Source organism: Myxine glutinosa, chromosome 2 (genome assembly GCF_964187855.1).
Source record: "Myxine glutinosa chromosome 2, kmMyxGlut1.1, whole genome shotgun sequence".
In the NCBI taxonomy this organism is placed as follows: Eukaryota; Metazoa; Chordata; class Myxini; order Myxiniformes; family Myxinidae; genus Myxine; species Myxine glutinosa.
Window position 1 is genome coordinate 221,669,504 of NC_136262.1, and position 18,674 is coordinate 221,688,177.

Here is an 18,674-nt window from a genome sequence, read left to right on the forward strand (position 1 = left end):
GCTCATGAATTTTTTTTTGCGCCCGTGAAAACCCGCGCTTTCGTGTAACACAGCCGCGAAAAGAAAGAAAAAACCGAGAATTTGCGGGACACAGCCGCGAAAAGAAAGGAAAAAAACCGCGAATTTGCGGGACAGCCGTGAAAAGAAAGAAAAAACCGCGAATTTGCATGACACAGCCACAAAAAGAAAGAAAAAAAACACGAATTTGTGGGACACAGCTGCAAAAAAGAAAGAAAAACCGTAAATTTCCAGGACACAGCTGCGGAAAGAAATAAAAAACTGCGAATTTGCGGGACACAGCCACGATAAGAAAGAAAAAAAACCCGCGAATTTGCGGGACACAGCTGTGATAAGAAAGAAAAAACCGCGAATTTGCAGGACACAGCCACGAAAAGAAACAAAAAAACCGCGAATTTGCGGGACACAGCCGCGGAAAGAAATAAAAAACCGCAAATTTGCGGGACACAGCCGCGAAAAGAAAGAAAAAACCGTGAATTTGCGGGGCACAGCCGCGGAAAGAAATAAAAAACTGCGAATTTGCGGGACACAGCCACGAAAAGAAAGAAAAAAACCGTGAATTTGCGGGACACAGCCGCGAAAAGAAAGAAAAAACCGCGAATTTGCGGGACACAGCCGCGGAAAGAAATAAAAAACCGCGAATTTGTGGGACACAGCCGCGGAAAGAGATAAAAAACCGCGAATTTGCAGGACACAGCCGCGAAAAGAAAGAAAAAACTGCGAATTTGCGGGACACAGCCGCGAAAAGAAAGAAAAAACCGCGAATTTGCGGGACATTTTTCCACAAATAGAGAAACATGTTGCATTTTATCAACCGTGAATATGTGGATTTTGCAAATAGCAGAACCGCAACTAGGGGGTCCAATGGGGGTCCGACTGTAATTCAATTAAAATAGAATACACATTGGTAAGGTCGAATAATTTTTTTTAAATTCTGGATGTTTACCGCTGTTTTACCGCTGTTGACGCAGTCTATTACGCCAACCTATTTAACACGTTATATTAGTTATTAGCGCCTGTTGTGTGTGTCGTTTATGATGTCTTTAGTAACAGGAATTGTTTCCTGTTTGGAATCATTTTCAATTATGTTTGACAGGTAGATAGAGTAAAAAAAAAGTTATCTCAGTCCACTTTGCGCATGTGCGATCAGCACAAATTCAAAGACAAAGTACTGTTAAACGGCAGGTTTGTTTTCCTATTCATGTTCAAAATATAACATTCAATGTAAATTAAGGTATTCCTCGATCATAAACTGACATTTGTGGATAGACGGATGAAGAGACAGACAGACATGAACCAATTGCTTAACTCCACTTTTCGCTTTGTGTGCATGGGTTTTTGGTTCTTATACGAGCCTAGACCAAGTATACAAAAAAATAAAAGAATCCTTTTGAAAAGATACCATACTGATATAAATCATGGAAACAAAGAACAGCTCCTTCACACCAACATGTATTTGTAATATATCAGAGGAATTGGATAGTTAACGTTTCATAAGAATATTGTGTCGTCATACTGAAATACGCAATTTGGCGTCTGTCTGTCTGTTTGTTTGTTACTTATCCAATCTCAACCACATTTGATGGGGTCAAGGGTCACACGATGGAGGTTGTAGCGATTTAACTTGCTCCCCTCCCCAAGAGGGATTTTCTCCTTGGACAAACTCCGTGTTGAGGTGTATAATAGGTATCATGGCGTGTAATGGGGCACACCTATGGGACGTAAAAAGTATTATCACCACAAACGATTCAGTCAATGCTGCCCAAAGTACAATTACATTTTAAGCAGTCACGACAAAACTGGCAGAAGTTTGGAGGAAACTCGATGTGCATAAGGCATTCTATACTTATTCTATCCTTCTAAGACGAACGGATCAGAGCTGTCTCGACTTGCTAGGCCTAGGTAAGCGGCAATGATATTCATCGAACAAATCTGCTTACATGAGTCTTTACGCATGAATGATGAATCCCATTGCCTGTCTGATTTTTCTAGCCATCAGATTATATATGGACAGTATATGAATTGTTTATAACATATATTGGGGCCTCATATTAGATTTCCCCTGATTATGGTTTCAAGTGTGATGTGCGATATTGCCACCGACACGTTTACGGCCCAATTGTGACCTTTATTGATGTATACCCATATTCCTAAGGTTCATTAGCATTTTGATCCATGCCAAATGGAAATTAGGATAAAATTTGATGTACTTACTCATGGGTGGTGTATCCACACACCTATTGGAAGTTAAAAAATATATTATAACCAGTTATCCAGTTCTGTCAAGTCGTGGCCTAATTATTGTAACGTTTATGATCAGATCTCTCCAAACATCCCTATCCTGCACTGGTTTCCGAAGCTCTGGCAGAGACAGCTCGGTTGCAGCCTTCACACATCCATTGGGGTGTGTGACATCACCAATCAGATTGCTATCACTTGCCAAGCCAGTTCCTTATCAACCGTTTAGTTGGAGTGCTTGCTCGAGTGCTTAAAATCAAGTGGGCCACTTGGTGAGCACTCTACCAGCTGATTGGTAATGCAACAAACCCCTTCTGAACACGTCAAACGTTTCAGCTGACAAGATTTTAGTCTTTTTTTTTTAGGTTTAAATAAAGACCAGCCTTTTCACTTTCCTCCTTCGCTGTGTTTAGCAGTTTCATCGAGCCCTCTTTAATTTCTGCCAACAGAGTGGTATCATCAGCATACCTTAGATTGCTGATATATCCTCCTCCAATCCCGACTGCAGCCTCTATGTCATCTAAAGTATATTTTTCATCAAACGCATTATAATTTATACTGACAAATTAATCGGTCAATTCCGTCCAATGATAATGGCATAATGATAATATTATCACGGGGGCTGGCTGGATGGCCTAGACCAATGAACACTCACCTATAAATCTGTCTAGCCTGGGTGTGAATCCCGACCCAGCTGTTATCCTGGTGTTTCACAGGCAGGGTGGTTCATGAATGTGTGTGCCGTTCCTCGGATAGATGTTAAACTGCGGCGTCCTGTCTGCCAGCATTACTTGGTGGACTTTAAAGATCCCACGGTGTCCTTTGCGAAGAGTAGGTGAGCTATGGGTGGCACCATGAAGAAATTACCAATTTCTGCCTTAGCCGCAGTCAAATGTCAAATGTCAGACACAAGGGCTGGCCAACCGGTTCATGAAAGACTTGGGCCAAGCTTCCCCGAGCTAACTCCACAATAACGTGGGAATAATTGGGGTCCACCCCTCCACCTCCCGGTCGCTCCCATAGAGAGCGGGTGTATCTACTGCATTAAATGTGAAGGAAAGTGACACATTTATTAATAATCTAATGTCAGCCTTCCATCAGCTTACATTTTGAACAAATATTTTTTCATGCAATCCTTTTGCTTTGCAAATATCCTCAGAAATGAAATATCAAACATCTTTCTTCCACCATGATACACATGATACATGATACAGCGAAGGGGACCGAAAAACAACAACTACCACGGTTCCCGAAAAAGGCCAACCCCCGCTTGCGGGGAAAAATGGCCTCTAAAGGTGGTTTTTTTTCTTCCAGAAAGTTATCATTAGAGGATTTTGCAGCTTCTAAAAATTCCTGCAAGGTGCCCATACAATAAATATTTAGTATAACCAATTTAGTAGATCCAGCAGCAATTTTAGGACCAGTCCAGTTAAAATGACCAATTAACACTTCAGTATGTATTGAACTGGGAAAAAAATCAAATCAAACAACGGATCCATTAAATCAGCATGAATAAATAAATGCCATCATGACAGCAAGAAATTCCACACCTCAGAATCAGAAGAATCTTGTATCGCCTCGCAATCAGACAGAGTTGGGTTCTTGCCGGCGATTCTTCTTCTTTTAGTTAGGAATTAAACAATATCCCCACCTTTAAACTAGTACAGAAAATCATCATTAGTAGGAGGCCTGTATAACCTCTGCTCCCGATACACAGGTGCTATCTAGAGCCGTGGTTCTTCACCTTTTTCTCAACAAGGATCGGCAAAGGTCAGCAATAAGTGACCGGGAACTGCCAATTGGGAACCACGTAATTAATGGCCTTTTTACTTCAGCACGTCATACATCTCTGATAACGTTTTACAGTAATATATATATATATTAGAATTGCCTAGTTTAGAAAATTGCCGAATTTAGCTGCCATTAATGTCACCCACCTTCAAGTACGTATATTTGAAGTGCGTGATGGAATGATTTGAAAACTGAAATTAAAATTTTTCCATTAAAAGAGAAAATCCTGCCGCTTGCACTGCATGCTGTCATGGCGCCTAAGAAACGATCAAACCTTTGGCTTGTGGGAGGGTTGGAGCAGGTTCTTCACATGGAAAGTGCAACTAAACCGGCTCGCCGTACATTCACGAACATACAGTGCCATCAGAAAGTATTCACACCCCTTGACTTTGTCACATTTTGCTGTGCTACAGCCTGAATTTAAAATGCATTTAATTTTAATTTTAGTATCACCAATCTACACAAAATAATGACCAACAAAAAACAAAACAAAATAATCTACACAAAATAACGATCTACATCTCTCCTTCCTTCCATAATGACAAATGAATGAAATGAATGAATGAATGAAACATTCATTCATTCCATAATGACAAAGTTAAAACATATTTTTGGAAGATTTCTTTTTACAAATTTATTGAAAATGAAATACAGAAATATCGAATTTACTTAAAAGTGCCTGTATTTGGCTCCATTCATTGTTCTCTTTATCCTTGCAAGGCGTCCAGTCCTTACTGCTGAAAAAGCATCCCCACAGCATGATGCTGCCACCACTATGCTACACTGTGGAGATGGTGTTAGATGGGTGATGGAGCTGTGCTTGGTTTCTGCCTGACGTCGTAACTTTTTGAAAACCAATTCATGAAGTAGTTAATCGGAAAATGAAATAATCAATTGATGAATTGATTAATCAATAAATCAAAAATACTCTTTTTAGCCAAATCAATTGGTCACTGTCATGTCCAATTATCAGCTTCCTAGCTCCAAAGATGCTTGAAATATTGCCCAGATGAGAAAAAAATTATTGATTGATTAATTGCATAATTAAAATAAATAAAAATCGTGAAATAATTAATTTCTTAATCAATTGGCTAGTAGCGCACTATGGTTTCATTTGAATCTGTAACTTTTAAAAATTAATTAATTGGGTGATTAATATTTAAAAAAAAAAATTGTTCAGGTGTGTTTTGGGTCTCTCAGCAGTGGGGTCCTCCTGGGTCTCCTCCAATAGAACACCCTTTCATTGAGTTGGCGACGGATGGTGCGAGTTGAAACTGTCGTACCTTGTGTCTGGAGGTAGGCTTGAATCTGTTTGGCAGTTGATCGAGGTGCTTTCTCCACCATTTGAAAAATCCTTCGCTGCAATCTTTGATGAGGTTTTCTCTTGCGGCCACGTCCAGGGAGGTTGGCTACAGTGCCATGGGCCTTAAACTTCCTGATAACATTGCGTACGGTGGACACAGGAACATCAACGTCTCTGGATATGGACTTCCAGCCTTGAGAACGTCCATGCTTGGCTACAATCTTGTGTCTGACCTCCTCAGACAATTTTCTGGTTTTCTTTCTTTTCTCCATGCTCATTGCATACACAGTGACACAAAACAGCAGAATGACTCCTTTTCTCTATTCAAACTGGTTGAATGAGTGGTTTTTATATTGCAGGCACCTGCAACTCACTACAGGCGAGTTTAATTCCAAAGGAAAGGTGAATCCACCTGCTTGAAATCTAATTATTTCAAACAACTTCTAAAAGGTGTCAATAATATTGTCCGGTCCATTTTCGGATTCCTGTGTGGAATAAGCTAAGATTTAGTAATTATTTCACCTTTTATGTTTTGTTCCACTGCAAACCAAAGAAATACAAATGTGGATACCAAAATATTTTTTAATTTCAACAATTTTCTGGAAGAAATGGTGCATTATTTGAAAAAAAGTACAAGGGTGCCAATATTTTTGGCCACCAATGTAGCTGAAAAGGTGCCTGCGATATTGCCCAGATGAGAAAATAAATAAGTGATTAATAACGAAAATAAATAAATAATAATCGTAAAATAATTAAATTATTAATTAATTGGCTAATAGAATACCGAAACCACCACCGTTTCATCCCAATCTGTAACAAATTTTTTTTATTAAGTCATTAATCGAGTAATTACATAATTACTGATTAATGATTAATCAATGAAACGGATTAATCAATGAAAAATTAATCGATTCATTGATGAATAAATAAATAATATCCTTTAGAGCCACATCACTTAGTCATTGTCGTGTCCAAATATTAGCTTCCTCACTCTAAAGGTGCCTGAGATATTGCCCTGATGAGAAAGTAAAATAAATAGGTGATTAATAATGAAAATAAATTAATAATAATCATAAAATAATTAATCAATTGGCTAATATAAATACCTAAACCACCACCGTTTCATCTGAATCTGTAACTTTTTAAACATTGAATCAATTAGGCCATTTATCGAATAATTAAATAATTAATCGATTAATTAATTAATTAATAAATAAAAAATAGCCTTTACAGCCAAATCACTTGGCCATTGTCATATCCAAATATCAGCTTTCTAGCTCAAAAGGTGCCTGAGATATTGCCCAGAAGAGAAAGGAAATAAATAAGTACTTAATTAATCGATAATAATTAAGTAACTAATCAATTAATTGATTAATAAAAAATAAAAATTAGATTAGCCTTTACAGCCAAATCACTTGGTCATTGTCATGTCCAAATATCAGCTTCCTAGCTCGAAAGGTTCCTCAGACAATGCCCAGAGGAGAAAGGAAAAAAATAGGTATTTAATTAATCGATAATAATTAAATAACTAATCAATTAATTAATTAATAAAAAAACCAAAAATACAGTTTTTGCCAAAGCACTTGCTCACTATTGTGCCGAAATTTCAGCTTCCTAGCTCAAGGATGGCTGAGATATCGCCCGGACAAACAAACAAAAAAAACCAAAAAAAACCCAAGAAACCAGAGTTAAAGCTGAATACTCCCTTTCAGCACGCGTCATTGCCGGGCCCTCTTCAGGACCCAGCATTGACATCATGCAGCACCTGGATATGGCATAGGAAAGTACACTGGCAGCATAATGAGCAGGCACACCATCATGCATGAATCACATTTGGCCATCATTGAGTGGAAATACATGCTGCTCCAACATTAGAAGGTAATTTGCAGCATTCACATTTTCTTCGAAAAATATTTGTTCAACAATTCCTCCAGAAGAAATGCCTGCCCAGATGGACACACAAGTTTGATACGGGACGTTGTGCTCAACAGTAAATCGTGGGTTGTCTACTGCCCATATCGCGCTGTTATGACGATTCACAGAACCAGTTATAGTAAACTTGGATTCATCTGACCACAAGATCTTGTTCTGCAAATCATTGTCCATATCAATTAACCCAAGCAATGTCTCACATGCCTCAACGTGCCTGTCAAAATCATCCTCAGATAGTTGGTGAATTAATCTGGGTATGCATGGTTTTGCATTCAGGTCTTTTAGTATTCTTCGAATCGATGATCGGCTTATGTTGGTGACGTTTGATAAACGATGAGTTGATAATGGTGTGTTACTGTCGAGTTGTTGAATGACATCTCTGCTTTCCTCAGTTCAAACAGTATGAGGCCCACCTGGTGACTGTTTTGGAAGAATGCTGCCGGTTTCATCAAACTGCTTGTTTATTCTGCCGATTGTTCTTCTGTCAATTTGCGTCGGCACCACATTCTTTGACAAGTTGTCTGTGAATTTCAGCCGAATTTCCAGATACAGAATACAAGCGTATTCTGTATCTGGAATATGCTTGTATTCTGTATTTTTTCTGTCTCAGTTTCTGAGCAATTTTTCTGTCTCACGATATCCCCCATCCTATTAGGGCGTCGAATTCACAATGAACTGAACTAATGCAAAAACAAACGCGTGCAGCACTTTGAGCAAAGCTCACCCCGATCCATATCACATGATGCACCTCACCCTGTTGCGTATCACGTGATGCCTGTGCGTGTTGAAGTGGTCACATCCATTTACGAGTAATCATGTTTTGTTTTGCACCAACGAACAATAATAAACTTAGTTGCAGGTATCGTTCTTCAAAATGTGCCCAGGGCTTCTGGATCATCATCTATATATATAAAACACAGTGTGTGTGTGTGTGTGTGTGTGTGTGTGTGTGTGTGTGTGTAATGTTACCAATAGACTCCTAAACGGAGAGGCTTACATGCTTGATATTTGACATAGACATGGCCATTGAGCGTGGGACGAACATGGCCGAACTCAAAATATTTGACGATCCATATTTTTTATTCATATTTACCTCAGCGCACGGAATCAACGGAATCAGAGCAGGTGGGCGCTGATTCGCTCAGAGCGATCACGTGATGACGCTATGAACGATATGACGCTATGAACGCTATGAAAAAAAAAATCGCTATGACGCTATGAAAAAAAAAATCGCTATGACGCTATGACGCTATGAAAAAAAAAATCGCTATGACGCTATGACAAAAAAAAATCGCTCGCTTTGCCAAGGGGCTCGCCCCCCCCCCCCCCCCCCCCCGCCAATGCCGGGTACTTCTGCTAGTAATCTATATAGAAATATCTGTGTAGTGTCTGTGTTGTGTTGTGTCACTGAACTACTCCCTCAAACGTTTGTGAAATCGTACCAAACTTCTAGTATGCACCTATCTCTCCCGTCGGTATGTCCTAAGGGTATTTTTTTTTTTTTTTAAATTTCCAATTTGTTTTTTTTGGGGGGGAATTTTTTGGGGAACATTTTTTTTTTCAATTTAAGTTTTCAACTTCAATTGTTTATAAAATGTAATATCACGTATATTACAACTACATTTGTGCATTATGATTGTTTGAAATATGATTGGTGTAAACATGACAAAACAGCAACTCGGGTACAGTCATTTATCTATATATCTACATATCTGGGCAGTGTCTGTTGTCACTGAACTACTCCCTGAAACTTTTGTTTCCGTGGTTGTGAAGTATTTTTAATAACGTGGAGGTGGTTTTGAATCACGTGGTGGTGAGGTATTTTGAATTATGTGGTGGTGATGTGTTTTTAAATGACGTGGTGGTGAGGTGTTTTAAAATCACGTGGTGGTGAGGTGTTTTGAATTACGTGATGGTGAGGTGTTTTTAATTACGTGGTGGGGAGGTGTTTTGAATTACTTGGTGGTGAGGTGCTTTAAATTATGTGGGGGTGAGGTGTTTGAAATGATGTGGTGGTGAGGTGTTTTGAATTAAGTGGTGGTGAGGTGTTTTGAATTACGTGGTGGTGAGGTGTTTTGAATTAAGCGGTGGTGAGGTGTTTTGAATTACGTGGTGGTGAGGTGTTTCAAATTACTTGGTGGTGAGGTGTTTTAAATTAGGTGGGGGTGAGGTGTTTTGAATTACGTGGTGGTGAGGTGTTTTAAATTATGTGGTGGTGTTGTGTTTTAAATTATGTGGTGGTGAGGTGTAATCGAATCAAACTTCCAGTCTGCACCTACCCCTCCCCTATCTATGTGCAGAGGGGATTTTTTTTTTTATTGTTTTTTTTTTAAACCAAAATCTTCAACGAAAATTGCTTATTAAAATGTAATATCACAAACACTACTAATACATTTGTGCAAAATAATTGTTTTTATTATGATTGGTGTAAATCATGACAACACACCAATTCAGGTAGTCATTATCCTCAGCTAAAATAATCCCACTCCTCTGTTATATATATATATATGTATGTGGAGTAGGAGGAAAGGGACATGGATGGCCATCTTGCCCCACTTTCCTTCCCGGTGCACCTTGCGCACCCTACCTTATTCGAGAATGGACACAGATGCTGTTGTAACTTAGATCCCAAACTTTCCAGGGCTGACAGCAGCCCTGCAGACGTCTCTTGAGCCTGAGCCATCATCTCGCATGCCATGCTTTGCACGAATGTGTTACAGGTAAAATGAAGACAGGGCAAAGAAATACTGAGCAGGCACCAAGAGGCCGAAGGAACATCATCCGGGCTGCTGATAACGAGTACCAGGTTAGGAGCAAATTAGCAGGGCACCTTTATTTTCTTGAAAATTCCCTCCTTCCTTGGTTTCTTCCACACAGCCTACATCTCAACGAATCTGGAAATGCAATGGGAATCATGAAATAGTTTGTTATGGTTAAGGTAAATGTTGATATTTTTCGACTAGAGAATCCGTATGCACTGTAGCCCTTCTCATTCCATGGGTTTTTCTTATTGATGCTTGTCCAAGCATTTTGTGTTGCAATTTTACAGATGTTCTTCTGAACTGGCAGTTTGTATTGGAGTCATGGGAATAAAACTGATACTTAAAACCCCTTTCTAATAGATTGTTTAGCAAGTAGCTTGTGCATGGTTTTCGAGTTGCTTTGCTTTTCAGTTTACTTTTTTTGGCAGTTCTTATACAAATTACCATTGTACCTTCTCTTCTCTAACTCAAATCTATGGATTTATATTTGGCATTGAAGATGTAGGCTACCTCCTCCTCACGTTTTCATAGCACAATATCCTCAAATATTATATCTTATTTATTTCCCCACAAGTATAAAGCCTTTCAAATATGATGGGTTGCAACAGTTTATTCGACAGTGCAGCCTCGTGAGCATGTGCCAAAGTCTGAAGCCTCGGCCGAGTGTCAGGTGTGCTTATTTATTTATTAAACATCATACGGACATAAATGAACACCATTTTTACTCTGCGCGCATTGCACATCATGTGCAGCAAATTTCACCTCCCTGCGCCTTTATTTATTGTTATTTTAAAAAACGTTTCTGCACACAACCTCAGTTCGCAAGCCACCGTCTACTATTCCAATAGAAGTCATAATTACCCTTTTATGGAAAATGTTTTCCGAGTTTATTTTATCCTCAAAAAAGAGACCGTAGCGAACACACATTCGTGTTAAAGCATTGGCCATTAAAACTCATCTTAAATCGTCTTATGAAGGGGGACAGACCTCAGTACAAACACACAAACTGACATTGTATTTTATATGGTAGATGGTGCATGAAGACCGTTTCTGCACACATCCATATTTATTTGCATCACCTGTTAATATGAGGTTTGTTGCAGTGTGCCATTCATGCCGGAGCAAACTATAACTGCCGTGTCCTCATTACTTGGTGCTGCAGGTCAATGTCCTGGTGGTAGCAGACTCAGACGTGGTAGATCAACATGGAGCAGATGGCACACGGGATCTCATCGTGAACACCATGACCAGGGTATTCCTTCTTGCGCAGACGGTGCATGCCACACCACACATTTTTCTGCCTCACAGCAAGCCTGATATGTAACAATTATTTGCTTCCGCATATCTGCTCGATATTGATGACTTGGATCGAGCTCTCTCGACCCAAGTGAGCAAATTTGACTTTGCTTCATTGCTCTAAACTGAACTTATTCTCGTTTTAGTCCTGTATTAAAATTTATTCTGCACTGCCATTATTATGTATGCTGTTTTACTGTTTGTGCGTATCAAGGAATTATTGAGCAATGCAACACCGACAATGATAAAGTTGTTTTGTAAACTAAGGAGGCCAGTTATTTAGAAATGGGCAGGATATATAATAATAATAATAATAATGCATTTATTTTATATAGCGCTTTTCAGGAAGCCCAAAGACGCTTTGACAGAGTGCAAAACATAATGCATAGCAAAACATAAAAACAATTGCAAAAAAAGAAGAATCAATAGGGAAATATTCAAAGCACAAAGGAGGGAGAAGGAGAGGAGATAGTCAGGGGTTAGATGCTGTGGGTTAAATGTTGAATGCAGTGTTGAACAGGTGGGTCTTGAGTGATGTTTTGAATGTGGTGAGTGAGGAGGAGTCTCTGATGGTGTGAGGTAGCGAGTTCCAGAGGGTGGGAGCAGCGATGGAGAAGGCCCTGTCCCCCCAGGATCTAAATTTGGTCCGGATGGGGGGGGGTCAGGAGGTTGGTACCAGCAGAGCGGAGGTTGCGGGTGGGAGTGTGTCTGGAGAGGAGGTCAGCCAGGTAGGATGGGGCCAGGTTATGGAGGGCTTTGTAGGTCAAGAGGAGGATTTTGTACTGGATTCTCTGGGAGATGGGGAGCCAGTGAAGCTTGTAAAGGACGGGGGTGATGTGGTCACGGGTCCGGGAATGGGTGAGTAGACGGGCAGCGGAGTTCTGAATGTATTGGAGTTTATTGGTGATTGTTGAGGGTGAACCATAAAGGAGGCTATTGCAGTAGTCCAGACCAGTTGGGGGCACATATATACCAGTTGGGGGCACAGCATGGCTGCTGGCAAGATGCTTCTTTGGCTCCTCCAATTAGGTTATGAAAAGAATACTACATTTTGCCTTTTCCATGTGTCTTTGGTCATGGAGATGTTACGGATTCAGGATTTATGTGAATTACTATTCAGGTCATTTCTTATTAATGTTTATTCTATTAAAGGTTGTTGTGGTTAAATGGTTAAGAAGCGCTCCTGATAACAGGAGACCGGAAACGGGATGGTAAACCAGAAGAAGAAAAAGACAAGGTCGGGAGAGAAGCGGCCATCTTGATCCTCGACCAGCTCCGACGCGAGCCGAGTCGATCTTTATCTGCTTTGGAACGCTGCGTTTGAAAAGCCCGTCTGGCGAGAGGAGCTACCTGTGCGGGGTGATTGCCTGTTACGTGTCAGGTTGCCGTGGGTTCTTGGAAGGAACCAAGCGTCCGGCACTGTTCGCCTCGACGCCTACGAGTGCGTGTACGGGTCGCACCTTGGGCCTCGCGCGCTTTGCGAGCCGTTCACAGCCCAGAGGCCGCGATCACGGGCTCCGACCCCGGTGGCGTCCCGAGGAGGTGTCCGCTGCCGCAGCCGTTCCCAGTACGGGACGTGCACGTTTGGAGCACGTCAGCCAGGGGTCCGTTCAACCGCCCGTGTACGGAGAAGTCGACCTTCACCTTGGTCTGGAGGGGCCCAGAGACATTGTGAGGGACAGTGACCATTGAGGGTGCAGTGAGTGGGGTAAAGGGGGGAAATATATGAGATGGCCATCTTAGTAATATTGTTGATTGATTGTTGATTGTTGTTGATTGATTGGGAATATATTATTGATTAATCCGGATCCTTGGTGTGGGGTTTCTTATTGACTGGAATTCATATTGATTGCGTTACGAAAGCGTATAAATCATATATCTTTCTGGCGGGGTTCCTCTCACGGTCCGGGGGTCACCGAGACCAGGTAGTCACCGGGAGGACCACGTAACAGAGAGCAGACACACACACTTAGTGTTGAATAAATGCGGTCGTTCTTTATGGACATCTACTGCTCTGTTCGTAATAAGTGCCTAACATTGCATCTTTATCGAATTCTCTCCATGTCAACATTAAAGCAGTTTCCTCGTGGCTTTGTAATGTGTGCATTTATCAAAAAGTTTTTAAGTTACAGGCAAGTGAGAGTCTTCTGAGGTTCTACTCGCCCAGTGAGAGTCTACTGAGGTTTTGGTTGCAATCTTAACAGTGGTTCAATCAGTACATGAATATGCAAAGGATGTTTTTCACCTGTGTGCTCTTTATCCAGGTTTACAGGATGTTTCGACACCCCAGCCTTGGTGTTTCCTTACATGTCCGACTCAGTAAAATAGTTCTGCTGCACGAACGCCCGGTAAGCACGTTACTGCTTTTTATGCATGTTTTTCACCCCTACACAATTCGACATGATGTAAACGGGCAAACGGCCACCGTCTTGTTCTCTGTGTCCAAACGTGTTATTGTTCCAGTTAGGGTAATGGAATATAATGATTTGGAAGGGCTTTTTGGATCATGAGAAAAGAAAAAGGAACCGACTGATTTATTATGGTATACTTTATTTGCTATGGGTGTGATATTCCTACATACTGCAATAGTAGAATGGACATGAAGGATAGCAAGCAGTCGAGTAGTTCGGATGGAAAGAAGCAACCAATTGCTCTTGTTGTAGCTTGGATCATTTTATTTTTATTTTCGTGTTTCATGGTAAAAAAAAATTACCAAATAAATCTCAAGCCGAGGATTAATGCTACGCTGATATAATTATTCTTAGCCATTCCCGGATGGTTGTAGCTAATAATTGTTACCATTTCACTGTTTTTGCCTCGACATCTGCAACAAACAGCAAGTATAAACACGAAAATAAAAGAATTGCACATTGTTTTAAAGTATACCTCTGTAGTCTTTAATAAGCAGCAAGTGGATAATAAATTTTATATTTGCTTGCTTCTTACTGATAGTGGGGCGGCTTAGCCCAAATATTCAAAAGAATTGTGCATTTTGTGAAACAAGCACCAAATTTGGCACAAATGTACATTAATATGTTGCGAACATTTTCAGATATTGGGCCACTTGAAATTCCGTAATTTTTTTTTTCAAATTTTTTCAAATTTCGTAATTTCAAATTTTTCGGGTGACACCGTCACAATTTCGGTCTTCGAGGCCGGCCGATAGGCAAAGTGTGACCGGAAGGGACGAGGTTCTCCTGACCACGTGGCCCTCGATCTGGGAAGCGAGAGGCGTTCCATTAGTGGACGCGCCCCTCACGCCCGACTTTTGGGTGGCCCCGGCAGGCCGTTTGTTTTGACGTTCCGTGACAGGCCCCGCACCCCCACCTCCGGGCCGACCGGAAGCTTGTGCTGAGTACATCATACCTGAACAACTCAGTGAGGCAGAACACAGCAGTGCACACCAGGGTGACCCCTTCAGTGCATAAACCAATTAACCTGTCCACTGCAGGGCATATAGAAATGAAGTTATTTTCTGCATATAATAATAATATAAGTTCAGTTCTATATAACAATTTCTGTTATCACCACTACCACTACAACTACCACTACTACAAGCTTTGTCTGGAATTTTGTGGACTAACAGACAAACAGACATACAGACAAGCTGGGATCAAAACATTACCTCCTTCCACCATTGAGTGTAGAGGTAAACATCATGGAAATTATATCATGCCCTAGATTTAATTCATGCTTACCCGTGTATTTGCTTCGCTGGTTCACAAGGTCTTTTGCATACATGTAATTCAGACTCTCGTCTTCATTGCTGACCACACAATGTTCGCAACATATTAATGTACATTTGTGCCAAATTTGGTGCTTGTATCACAAAATGCACAATTCTTTTGAATATTTGGGCTAAGCCGCCCCACTATATCAGCCGGCCTCGAAGACCGAAATTGTGACGGTGTCACCCGAAAAATTTGAAATTACGAAATTTGAAAAAATTTGAAAAAAAAAATTACGGAATTTCAAGTGGCCCAATATCTGAAAATGTTCGCAACATATTAATGTACATTTGTGCCAAATTTGGTGCTTGTATCACAAAATGCACAACAGGTTTGCTATGCTGCTACACTATGACATATTGCTCTCTATCAATGGAAATATTTATGTCTTTATTGGCAACCTGATATGTTTCACAATAAATTATATATTTATTACTTACATCCTGTTGCTGTTCCTTCAAAGCAATGAATGCAAGGAATACAAAAACAAGAAGGAATCTAAGAATACAAAAATCTGATTTGAGTGATGACATCATTTAAGGATTTGATTTTAAGCTAGTGGCAGAAAAATTGCCATTTCAGTAAACATGTTGTCATATTGATGATAGCATGGTATGTTTTGCCATCAATATTAACGATGTCGATTAGAAACCCATCTGCCTCGTTAGCGATTTTCACAAAGTGGGTAATTTGCTCATTCTGTTCTGAATGTGGTGGCTTGAGTGCAAATGTTAATGTTGATTCTTCATTGCTTTCAGGGCAACTTGAGAAGTAAGTGTGCAACCTTAAGCACACACTTTTTATCAAAAGTAAAACATGCAGATGACACTGTTGTGAGATTTCTTTAAAACCCTCTGATAAATTCTGTTTTTTTTATCCATTCTCAACATACTAAAATACACAATTTGGTGTCTCTCTGTCTGACAATTTTTGACCGTGATACATTCGGTTGTTATGTATCCAATCTCAAACAAACTTGACAGGAACACTAAGGGTCACACAATTAAGGTTGTAGCAAATTCATTTGCCCCCCATCCCCAAGAGGGCTTTCTCCACCAAGGGGGTTTTTCTTGCCAATGGGGTTGCGTGTCGAGGTGTATATCTGTGTTTAAGATAGCTTTATCGTGGCGTTTTTCCAAGGCAGCTTCCAATAACAAATAACCACATGGAATATAATAGTACTAGCAGAAGTACCTGGCATTGCCGGGCGGGGGAGGGGAGGGGGAGGAGGAAGGGGAGGGGAGGGGAGGGGAACGGGGGGGGAGAGCGAGCCCCTTGGTAAAGCGAGCGATTTTTTTTTTCATAGCGTCATAGCGTTCATAGCGTTTCATAGCGATTTTTTTTTTCATAGCGTCATAGCGTTCATAGCGTCATAGCGTTCATAGCGTCATAGCGATTTTTTTTTTTCATAGCGTCATATCGTTCATAGCGATTTTTTTTTTTCATAGCGTCATAGCGTCATATCGTTCATAGCGTTTCATAGCGTCATTGCGTTCATAGCGTTTCATAGCGTCATAGCGATTTTTTTTTTCATAGCGTCATATCGTTCATAGCTTCATAGCGTTTCATAGCGTCATATCGTTCATAGCGTCATCGCGTTCATAGCGTTTCATAGCGATTTTTTTTTTCATAGCGTCATAGCGTTCATAGCGTCATAGTGTCATCACGTGATCGCTCTGAGCGAATCAGCGCCCACCTGCTCTGATTCCGTTAATTCCGTGCGCTGAAATGCGCTGAGGTAAATATGAATAAAAAATATGGATCGTCAAATATTGAGTTTGGCCATGTTCGTCCCAGGCTCAATGGCCATGTCTATGCCAAATATCAAGCACGTAAGCCTCTCCGTTTAGGAGTCTATCGGTAACATTACACACACACACACACACACACACACACACACACACACACACACACACACACACACACACACACACACACTGTGTTTTATATATATATAGATAATATTAATGTTATTACAAAACAATATTAATACTAATAATATCCCGTCTCCCCAAGGGGTATTCCCTATTTGAACAAACGCCGTGTTAATGTGTATAAACAGCTTTTATCGGGCTGTTTTCGTGGGAGCACCGGCCCTTACCCGAAGTAAAAATATTATAAACCACAAACACGTTTGATAAACTTTTGAAACAGTCACTCCTGCTGTTTAACACGAAGTTGAAAGGGAGGAAAGCGAGAGGAAATGTTTAGTTACGAAGCAGCATGCAAGTATGTACAAGTATGTAGAAAAAAATGCATGCAAGTATGTAGCTAGCCCAGATCATTCACAAACTTAGAGCAAATCATGAGCAACAACAATTTCCATAAATAGAATCAACAACAATTGTGATTAATTGTATTGTAAAATGTCTCGTCTAGAAAGGTATATATTGTAATTTGTCCAAAGAGCCCAGCCTGTAGTTGGTAACACTACCAATACATGGCTACCAAAAACATCCTGAGTGACCTGCCACTCTACAATGGTAAACTTATACATATCTACCATTCACTACGCTACAATAAAATGCATGCAAGTATGTAAGATAACCCCCAAATAATCAAAATGATTAAGATGGCTGGAGCTCTGGAACACCACATTGATATGACAGCACTCGGAAGGAAAGATCGAATTACCAGGGGTGAAGAGAGGACGAGGGATCTTATTTGCCTAGGCCTAGACCCAATGAGCAACCTCATTAATGAGCAAGTACATGGATACACCCGAACATCAAATAAAAAATGTCCAAGGACACAAGAAAGGTGACACATCTACCGTACATGGATGATTTAAAGCTCTTCTCACTGAGCAACGAACAACCAGCAGAAAAAATTAAATTCATGAAGCGGTATACTAATGACATTCAAATATAATTTGGCCTAGATAAGGGTGCCAAGTGCACATTTATACAACGTAGACCCACAAAACGAAAGACATAAAAATCGAGTATCCGTTTATTTTCAAATTCAAATAATATATCCCATTGGAGATGTTGTCTGTGTGATTATTAAGATCGGTGACAATTGTGAGCAATGATTGCCATTGGTAATAAGCTGTGTAAAAACAACAAATAAAAAGATGACAAGAACCTTCCTCACACTAATGCTCCAGGTGATATCGTTTGCATTGCAAAACCTATGTAAGTGAAAGAGTTAGGCCAGCTCGCACTCTCGAGCTATTTTTGTTTATCATTTTCCCTGAAGGTAATGATAGAGACTCACTGCGACTCACTGGGACTGACACAATCTGTCAATTTCCGGACCCGGATCTCAGTCAACGGAGCATCTTCTCTTCTGGACTTGGTTATGACTAACTTCCCTGAAAATGTCTGCTGCTCTTCTTCTGCTCCAATCGGCTCATCTGATCATGTGCTTGTTAAAGTGGACATCTCTCTGACCATTCTCAGAGAGCCTCCTCAGCGTCGATGAGTCTGGCATTTCACACAGGCCAACTGGCACGGTCTTCAAGCAGCCATCAATCATCTGGACTGGTCTCCCATCTCTACCACCTCTGACATCAACTCATCCTGGGAATTCTTCCAAAGTAAATTGCTCTCTCTCATGCACAGATTTATCCCATCTCGTCTTCAGTTGTCATACCCTTCCTCC

General features: G+C 40.5%; 1 protein-coding gene across 1 annotated transcript in view; it reads left to right on the top strand.

Moving 5' to 3' along the window:
* LOC144890841 (uncharacterized) overlaps nucleotides 1-18,674 on the top strand; it is an 83,226-nt gene that overhangs the window by 55,485 nt on the left and 9,067 nt on the right. The window contains exons 6-8 of the mRNA XM_078772700.1: nucleotides 10,003-10,088; nucleotides 11,207-11,296; nucleotides 13,605-13,688. Coding sequence (XP_078628826.1) covers nucleotides 10,003-10,088; nucleotides 11,207-11,296; nucleotides 13,605-13,688 — 260 coding nt within the window. The remainder of the gene's footprint in view (nucleotides 1-10,002; nucleotides 10,089-11,206; nucleotides 11,297-13,604; nucleotides 13,689-18,674) is intronic.